Source organism: Limulus polyphemus, unplaced genomic scaffold, assembly GCF_000517525.1.
Source record: "Limulus polyphemus unplaced genomic scaffold, Limulus_polyphemus-2.1.2 Scaffold1171, whole genome shotgun sequence".
NCBI lineage: Eukaryota > Metazoa > Arthropoda > Merostomata > Xiphosura > Limulidae > Limulus > Limulus polyphemus.
In genome coordinates, this window is record NW_013666781.1 from 251,819 (window position 1) to 262,052 (window position 10,234).

At 30.5% G+C, this 10,234-nt stretch overlaps 1 protein-coding gene across 1 annotated transcript in view; it reads right to left on the minus strand.

The window, feature by feature from the left end:
• LOC106462459 (DNA mismatch repair protein Msh2-like) overlaps window positions 1-10,234 on the minus strand; it is a 196,351-nt gene that overhangs the window by 131,523 nt on the left and 54,594 nt on the right. Inside the window, exon 6 of the mRNA XM_022389729.1 lies at window positions 8,123-8,233. Coding sequence (XP_022245437.1) covers window positions 8,123-8,233 — 111 coding nt within the window. The remainder of the gene's footprint in view (window positions 1-8,122; window positions 8,234-10,234) is intronic.

Below are 10,234 nucleotides of genomic sequence, written 5' to 3' on the forward strand. Positions count from 1 at the left end.
TTATATTATATATATATATATATATATATATATATATGTTGTTGCAGTTCTGCCTACAACTTCTCCAAATGTTTGAGGTTTCACATGCTCACTATATCTCATCATTCTAGAACTCTCTGCAGCCAACAATATAAATATCTAAACATTTAAAAACTTAGTTTACAGCATTTCAATGAAATATTTGTTGAAATCATGGCTTTTCTCTGGATTGAAAAAGCAAAACTAAGAAAACATTTCATCAAATCTATACAAAAAGCACTCCTCTTCTGATAGTAAGAGATAATAAACAAATGCATATACACATATGCATATACAGGCTTAATTGTAAATATTCATCTATATACTTAAGATATTACTTTCATTTTCAAATTGCAACTCATTTTCAGTATCCAAACATGTTGGCTTACAATATGTGCAATTTTCTGTAAAATTACAGTGCTTATTCAAAAATGAAGAACACTATAGCTTAAAATCAAAGTTCCTTGCACTAATTATTTAACCTGATGACTACCGGCTACTAACTTTCCTAGTAGCCAATGCAAGTCTTGCTATATGTCATTCCAACAATAAAACTAGTGGATGAAATTATTTGAAACTTCATAAGAACTTTCATAAATGCACATAGTTTAAGAAACATAAAGCCTGTTACTTTTGATAAAATTAATTATTTTGCATTATGATTTTTAATATCTTGGAAAATTACATTATGAAATAGTATTTATAAGAAATGATTACAATATTTATATTTGTTCCAGATTTGAACTTGTTACTTTTTATGTTTTAGTACATTATTTTAAAATCCCTAAAACTTTTTATCATCCATAAAATGCAAATTTTGTCTATTTTTAATTTTTTTAATAACTACATACTCTACTTATGGTTTGAAGCAATATACAAGACCCGAAAATATTTCTATGCAAGCCTAAACAATAAACGAGTATTTTTATTTTTTAACTAGGATTTCATGTTTATATATGTACATAAAAAACATTTTAATTTTCTTTCATAAATTTATTTTTATTTCAAGTTTGTTTCATTGCTGTCATACTTTTGTTTATTGTGCCGAAGAAATCATGAGGTTAGCAGCATGCAATTCGTACATTTGCCGTAAATTATCATGCCTCTTAGTGGTCACTCTCATTCAGCCCAGCACAGGTGCATTTCAACATTACTGTAGATATTATAGTAAGAAAGCTTTTCGGTACTTGAATATCATTTCTTTGAACTTTCAAACAAATGTATTGCAACATATTTGTATGTTGTTTCACTATACAGACAAAACTATTTGTCACTACAAGTGAATATATGTAATAGTTTACATTTTGAATAACACTGCCTGACCCTAGTTACTTGATACATCCTGTTAGAAGAGATTACCAAATGATACAGACACCATAAATTACTAAGAAAATTACTTTACAGCACTTAAAAGATTAGTCCTGGTCACATTCCTCTCATTACAGGCAAGATTTATGTTTGAAAATCAAAACTTAAGCTCTTCAGTGTATTGAGACTGCACTGTGAGAATGTCATAGCTTCCCCTGTATTATCGAGACAAATGCATTTAGTCTGTTTCACAACCAACATATGGGTTTTATTTTTGTCACTTGTACACCGAGTTTTAAACCATTTGCAAAATATCATAATAAACTTTATACATATCACTTAAACTGTTTTAATTCTAAAGTAACAACAATAGAAGTGCGAGTCTTACTAGAACTACAAAGTAAAGATTGTCAGATGGAAAAATATAAAATTCTTATGTGGTACTGATACTACTGAATCGTATTATTATTATTATAATAAACTAAATATAAAATTACACTAAATCATTGAACTTAAAACTAATAATTTAAATGCAAAAGAATATAAAAAATCACAAACTCTTTCAGTTCAAAGTCCTAAGCCTAATTCACGTAAAGACCTTGCACTCACCACTCAATAGCTCTTAACCCTAACATTTGTGGATCAACTTCTTTCCTAAAAAATATATCTATTTTTGGTTAATTTTTCAATATAATGATTAATATAAATAGATATACAATACAGCACGACTTAAGCTACTACAGAAACATAACAAAAGTCACAAACATTCCATGCAGTTTTTTCCAGAAGCAAGTTTTCTAAGGCTTATAAAAAGTACTATTGACCAATACTAAATACAACCTCTATATAAAACAGCAGTTACTATAATAAGCACCATCCATATTCATATTGTAAAATCCAGAGAACAACATTTTATCACGTGCTTTGCTTATCATCCTACGATTTGTCAAACATGAAATACAGCAATTGGAATAACATGGTACTGAAATTGACACCTTCAACTAGGATTGGCTAAAAGTTTTACAACTGAAGTTTAACACGCCCAGACGCTGTTTTATAAAGAAAACAGACTAGAAAAAGGTTTAGATACTAATCATAGATTGCATGACCATCACTGAAGTACAAGGAAAATTTTCTTCTCAGAGAGCACTTGTTTATAGTCTCAAATGTATTTTTGAAGTTTTTTTTTTATACATTTCTCTTTAAAACTTCATCAAATAATACAAATTTGTACAAATATTTGAATGTTATGCTACTATTTAAAAAATAAAATCTGAAATCCAATAAAAGTTCTCTAATTTTTTCAATTCACAAATCTGATCTTGCTCTTACGATAAGACAAAATGGCCATAGCAGGTAACAGGTTAAAACTCACATATTTCCTCCACCCATAATGTAAGATTAAATTTCACTTAAAACTAAACCTTTCAAAATTGTCAAAATCATCCATCCCTAAAGCAAAAGCCTTTATTTTAAAATTGTGCACCTTGACTGCAGCCCAAATAAAATAAAAAAGAATAACTATTTTCAAATTTGAATACATTTTATTATGAGCATTAAGGATTTTTATTCAGTACAGTAGACTTAAATTAATTGAAACTTCACTTTACTGGCTAATTAACTGAAACTGAGCAAAAATTGCTAACTGCAGTATTAACAATAAGATCTATAGCAAAAGGAAAGGGAAAGTTCTTGTAATTTATAGAAAATTCAAACTAACAAGTATGCATACAGAAGGTTTTAAGTATGCCTGACATCAGATAAATTAACCTGTATTTTGGTTTTTAATCAATGCATGATCAGAGAATACAACCAGTGCAGTCACTGGCTGTATAGAAACTCAAATTCTGGAATGCTTGAATTTGGATAAGCATTCTATAAGCTATGAATCCAGTCTACAGAAGGTGGGAATTGTGTTATTGACAGCTCAACGAAGTTAGTTATGAAGGCTGATGTAGGGTATACTTTTGCCAAGGACATTATATTTGGCATATTAACCGGGCATTAGTTTTTTGGGAACCAACGAACAGCATTGGTGAGTACTGTGAAGATTCTTTTTCGTTTGTGCTTTTCCTTCCACTTTCTCCTGTTTTTGAATAAACATATTTTCTTTTGTCTGTCTAGCCTTCTCAGGTTCCTTGTCAATTTTCCTTTGTACTCTGCATGAGATAGCTGGTAAGTCTAGAATATCTATTTGGTGACCAGATTACTATAGTTATTTAATATTTATACTCACAGAAGATCCTACCACCAAAATGATGTTTAGCAATCAACCTTTAATATCCTATGCACATGACACTAATGCCTGCAACCTCTTGGTGCATAGTGCATTAACACCTTGTAACCAAACTCAGATCCCAATTGGTACCCAAAATTGTAACTTACCCAGATGTGGTTAATATGTAAACAATCCACCAAAAGTTCTAATCAACAAAAAGATTAGCAAGGCTTACACAAGCCAGCTCATGCAAAGTACAAAAAAAAAAGATTGAAGGAATGGTGTTGCCATGAGCAAAAAAATGGGACTACAATTTCCATATTTGTATTTTGGTTATTTCAAAAAACAATGTTTTCACCAGTACACCAAAGAAAAAGCTACTATAGTTCACAATTATATAGATGTTGTTGTTATAGCTTCAATGAATAGAGAAAAACCTATAAAATGTTTTACTGCAAATCTTTTGTTTTCACCCTATCCTCCAATTTACTGGCACAATATCAAGTGAAAAATTTCCATTCTTAGATATCAAACTTATCAGTAATAACTACATCACTTCTAGTATAAACTATAAAAGAACTAAGTCATATTCTTATCTACACTTTGATTCCTCTAAACCATAAAATACTAAGAACTCCATCCCTTACTTTCAATTTCTAAGACTATGTAGCAAAGTTGATGGTTTTATAAATCCTACCATGAATAGAGCAGCAAATTTTTCAAATTCTGAGCTAAGACTGCAATTTCTGCAACAGTATATCTTGAATTCTGTCATAGCCTTTCAATTCTACGACTACTAGCTATTTACATTGTAACTACGTAACATCATACTCATCATATTTCGTTTCAAAAATAAAACTAGTGGCTGAAATTGTTTGAAACTTGACAAGAACTTTCATAAAAGTAAGTAGCTTCAGAAAAATATCTAATTTTGATTTTTTTTTCTATTATTTCTACCATAAATTCGTTATTTAATGTAGTTATTTGCATTTGGTCTCTGAATAGTTCACCTGCAAGATGATTTTCATGTTAAATATAAAACTACCATATTTTCACATAAATAACCCACACCTTGGTATACCCTGCACCTGAGGAAAAAGTGCTCTAAGAAACTTTTAGTCACATATTATCCTTACTCATTTATACCCTGAAAGCCAGTGACAAAGACAAATTTTGGAAGGCAAGAAAAATTAAATGATCCTTTTAAATTATCATAACACAATAAAACCTTCATTAAACATATATTCCAGATTAGAGGTGGTAATCTGTGGTTACCAATGATTAAATCTTCAGGAAGTCTTTCCACCAATCAGAAACAAGAATAAACTATCCAATTAGAACACATCCTCCACAATCCACCAGAATATTATAAATACCGGCATCATCATACACACACACATTGATCTTAAGAAGAAAGGCAAGACTTTCAAAACCTCATCCTCTATATGTGTCCTCCATATTTTATATCACTTTACAACTTTGTCCAGATTATTATAAATTGCTATAAAAATTACTGCCATATAATGTTTGCTGTCAATAATTGGAAGAGAAAACATAAAAGTTACATGGCTGATTTAAAACTGAAAGCTTCTCTATACGGAAGAACACGGCAACATAGAGGCTGGTCATGTATTTTAAGTGGATGAAAAATTTGTGCAAGAGTGTTGAAAACAGTCAAAATTAAAAGAAATACCAAAAAATAAATGAACCATGATGGGTGGATGTGCAAAGTGGCCAACACTCGAAGAAGACCTGAAGGCTTGGGTTGCATAACAGATATGTGGGCCATTCAGTATCCACGACCCTGATACGTGCAGCAAATGGCTGAGCAGATGCATACCTCCAATTTTACAGGTTTCATGTGTTTCATATTCATGAAAAGAAACAGACTATCTGTTAGAGCCAGGATGACCATTGGCCAAAAGCTACCGGTGGACTGGGAACTTAAAGTGGAAAGCTTTTCGAAGTTTATTGAAAAGTAGAAGACAGATTTGGACATCCATACGCCATATTTCCTCAGTAAAATGTATGAGGTGCCCATCAGTTATGATGCATCACTGTCAATGACTGTTAAAGTCAAAAACTCTTCAATCGCCAGCTTCACAACTACGGGATATGAAAAAACAAATTTCACCATTGTACTATCCTGCCTCGTTGATGGGACCAAGGTCAAGCCGAAGGTTATCTTCAAAAGAAATACACTACCCAAAGATAACTTCCTCACTGGCATTTTTGTGAGGGCAAACAAAAAGGGTTGGATGAATGAGAATGAAATAGAAGAGTGAGCTGAAAACTGCTGGCAACGGTAACCAGTGGCCTTCTTCACTAGAAACAAATCACTCCTGGTATTTGACTCTACATCAGCCCATAAATGAGACTCTTTCAAGAAGAAATTTTAAAAAATTGACATTGAAATAAACCGCACGAGGGCTCACAAAGAAACTTCAATCATTTGACCTCATCATAAACAGAATGTTCAAACTGAAGATCCATGTATTTTGGAAGAAATTGATGACAGTGGGCCTATACAAATATACAGCCTCTGAGAAAATGAAAGCCAGCTATGCCAAAGTTTGATGTTAGGTTGTAAAAGCATTGAATGCTATCAAAGTATCATTCATTCTGAATGCTTTTAAGAAAAGTGGACTGACTTCTGGAGAAGAGGAAGATGAGAGCAATGACTATGTGGATTGCAACACGCTTACATTTGCTGAATTTGAGCTGCTTCAGCAGTTTCACACCAATACAAAAGATAGACTTTGATGGCTCTACAGAAGATGATTTACCTTTAACTTTGATTTAATAAAACATTACCACGTTGTGTCTGTGTATGTGTTACCACTATAGCTCCAAGAGGATAGAACCTAGAAACCTGAAAATTTGCACCCATACTAAGTGGGCCCTGAGGGTTTGTACATGGGTATTATTACTTATCTTATCCACGTGCATGAACATTTTTTTAATGAAGCAAGCTAGCAAAAAAATCACAGAAACGAAGTGGATACTTATATTACAAATTATAGATATAAATCAGACAGACTTGTGTATCTTTTTCATGAGGCAATCTAGTGAAAAACCACATAGATAAGAAGGGGTTCCTTATATGACAACTTCTAATAAGTAGAAAAGCCAGCGCATTTTGGTAACAATGCATTCCAACAATGGCTTTTTCATCAAGTTGCTTAGCAACAAAAGTATAATCTAATATTGTTGTTAAGAGGCTATGTGCTGAAAGTATAAATTGATATGTATAAACTACGAAATTGAAAAAAATTTGTCATTTTCTAATTTAGAGGCTCTGTTAATTAAAGAGGTTTGTTTTTTATTATTTAAGATAAAATTGGAGGACAAGTGAGAGGGAAGGTTACCTTTATAAAACAGGCCACATCTCGTAAAGGAGCAACAAATAAATCAACCTAATAACCCAAGTGAAGCCCAGTACTTTCACTAGTACAAAATAAATCTAAGTTACCTTATATTTCTCTCTAGAATGACTGCTTTTGTAACAGACAATTACACATTATTTATACTTACAGCCAAAACTAATAAACTGTTCAAATTTGGATTCATTTAGTTTTATTGCTTTGCAGTTGCATTTAGAACCTGTCAGAGTAAAACTAAAGCAATTTACCACAGTAAAACAGATCTGTGTAAACAAAGGATCGAATTACCAGCTATCACACACACTGAACTGCACAACCATGTCTTGATATGTGTACATGCTATCAGAAGTAATTTGTTTATTGAATTTTAGTTTCATTCAAGTTTTCTTATCTAATCAGTTCCTAATTTTTATAGTTTAGTTACTTTTGTAACAAAAATAAAATAAATACACACAAGAAAACACGAAATTTAGTACTTTAGTCTGGAACATTGTGTTTTTGCTCTCAGAAGACAAAAGCAATGTAAGCCTCTTTCTTTGTAACAACGTTGGTGTACCACAAAATAACTCTTGAACATGCATTTTACAACACAGTTTTAATGTGTACAAAAAATAGAATGTCTTAAAACTACAATAATTTACCTGACTTTTTAACAAAACTATAAATGGGTGAAAAAATTGTTTGATTTTCTTGTATATCTCTCAGTAAAGCAGGAAGTTTGGAGGCTATAAATTTACATAACAGCTTAGCAATATCTATACTGTAAGTACGTAATTTGTGCCAAACTCAAAGTCATATAGGGTAGAAAGAAAACCTAAAATGGTTAATTCAGAGCAAAAAGTATCATGTGATACAGAGAAGTGAAGATTCAGAATCTATTTAAATATTTCATTTGATATTAAGAAAACTTATATTGCACGACAATTTAAACTATAAACCACATTTTGATGCCAAGTTTATTTAAATACACTAATAATAAAGTTGCTTAGTTAAGCAACTTTTTGATTCACCTCTGTAAGAAAGTCATGACATGTACACTTTGACCTACCTGTATTCACAAGATTAAATGGATATACTAAGTTACCATAAATTTCTAATCTTGACAGAGTATTTTAGATTAATTCAAAGAAATGAAAACATACTCAATTAAGAAAAACTGTTTAAATACTGATTATAGTATGTAATTGATATGTACAATTAGTTTGGTTTCTGTACTCAGTTTAATGGAAATAACTCCTCTGGCTTCTACAAGTTCCATGTTTCCAAACAAAAGACCTTCCATTTCAGTCAAATTTCCTGGTGATGCCTGCAAAAGTATGAAGCAAAATCAATTTTTTTTAAACACTTATCAATTAACAGTTATGGATTAAGTGCAGAAAGCTGACAAAGCTGTTTCTTTTTCCACATTACTCTTAATTTCAAGATTGGTAGTGCAAATGAAGAATGCTCATTGATAATTAAAAGAACAATACTCTGCATCATTATATGAAAGTTGACTCTAACTAAAGCCTTTTTGAATAGTATTGAGTACCATATGTAATATATCATACATATTTTGATAAAGCATTAAATTCTTTACAATACGATAATTTCTTTATGTACATAATTAGAACTCAAATGCACTGAGGGCCTTCTGAAGTTTGTAAAAATCACGATTGTACTTCCATTGTCATTTCCAAACAGTTTGATGTAGTCATAATATTTGGCATACAGCTTCTTTGTGAATAAATATACGATTCGAGTATAATAGAATGAATATATATATATATATATATATATACACACACACACATACATACATACATACACACACACAACTAAAATTTTATATTTCTTATTTTTCAAAATATCTCATTTTGAAAATCAATCTTTGGAATACAATGCTCTATTCGCAAATGAACCGACATTTATGAATATGTTTTATATGATAATTATAGATTTGATAATGGTCTATCATTACAGATAGATAACTGTTAATAACATATATAAATCTAACAGAAATAACAAAAGTAATAATAATACCAATCATATTATGAACTGTTAACATTGTAAATGTAATATTACAAATTGTCACTAGATAGTAGATATTACCTTGTTATTGAAATTACTTAATTTATTTGCTTTACAACTCACTAGATGGCACAGATGTATTTTGCTAGTAAATACAACTGATCCAAATCAATAACAGATGTCCATTTCAGGAAACTTTATATTTGTTAAAAGCTATTAAAAGTTTCATTGCTAATACATTTTTTTCAAGTAGAAAAAAAAAAGAATATTACACGGTTTTCAAACGAAACCAAAAACTCAAGTGCTTTTGAATAATTCACTGTTCTTCTTCAGGAGGATAAAGGGTCATGTTTAATGAGTGTGATGAAATATATAGGCATAGATGTTGACGTCACGTAAACCACACATTCAATATGAATTAGCCTTGAGAACTAGCTATTCATAACCTAGAGTTGTTAGTCAGATTTATGTTGTGCCAAAGAGTTGTGTACAGTATATAAAAGACTAAGTGTGATAATAGTTATAAGAAATTTTAACTAATTTTTTTTATAAAGATAAAATTAGAAATAAAATAATGGCAAAAGGTGGTGGGAAATATAAAAAATGATAATGTGATGTAATATATATGAAATAATAACAATATACAGAAATTAAAGCACCAATAACACTAATAATGCAAATTAAGTTTAATTATGAATTTAGTTTTGATAAAACTAAACAATGAATATTGCAGTTAGGATAGAAATGATATTACCTTGTACACCTGAAATAATAGTATCAATGAACACACAGCTAATTTGTTGTCTGTCTATATGTTTATATTGTCATTGTGTTTCAATGTTTTCTCGTTTAAGCTATACTACAATAAAATTTTCTAAAAATTTGAAACTTATGGTTAACTAGTTGTCTATCGGTATCTAAGATTATAATACACCATACTATACAAAAGAAATTATTAAATTTCCAGCTTTAGGTGGGAAAGTGAACTGAATACATTTTATTTCCTGTTACAACTTTTAATTTTTTTGGTACACATTTTAACATGCTAAATGTTCATGGTTAGTTATGTAACCTGAATAAAATTCGTTCATTAGTTTATATAAATGTACGTAAGCATTTGTGTGTGTGTGTGTGTGTGTGTGTGTGTGTGTGTGTGTGTGTGTGTGTGTGTGTGTGTGTGTGTGTGTGTGTGTGTGTGTGTGTAGTACGTAGTAGTAGTAAGTAAGTTAACTTAAATTTAATTATTAGTTACTACGTAGTATTCTACGTACAACTAAACTAAACTAAACTATAGTTA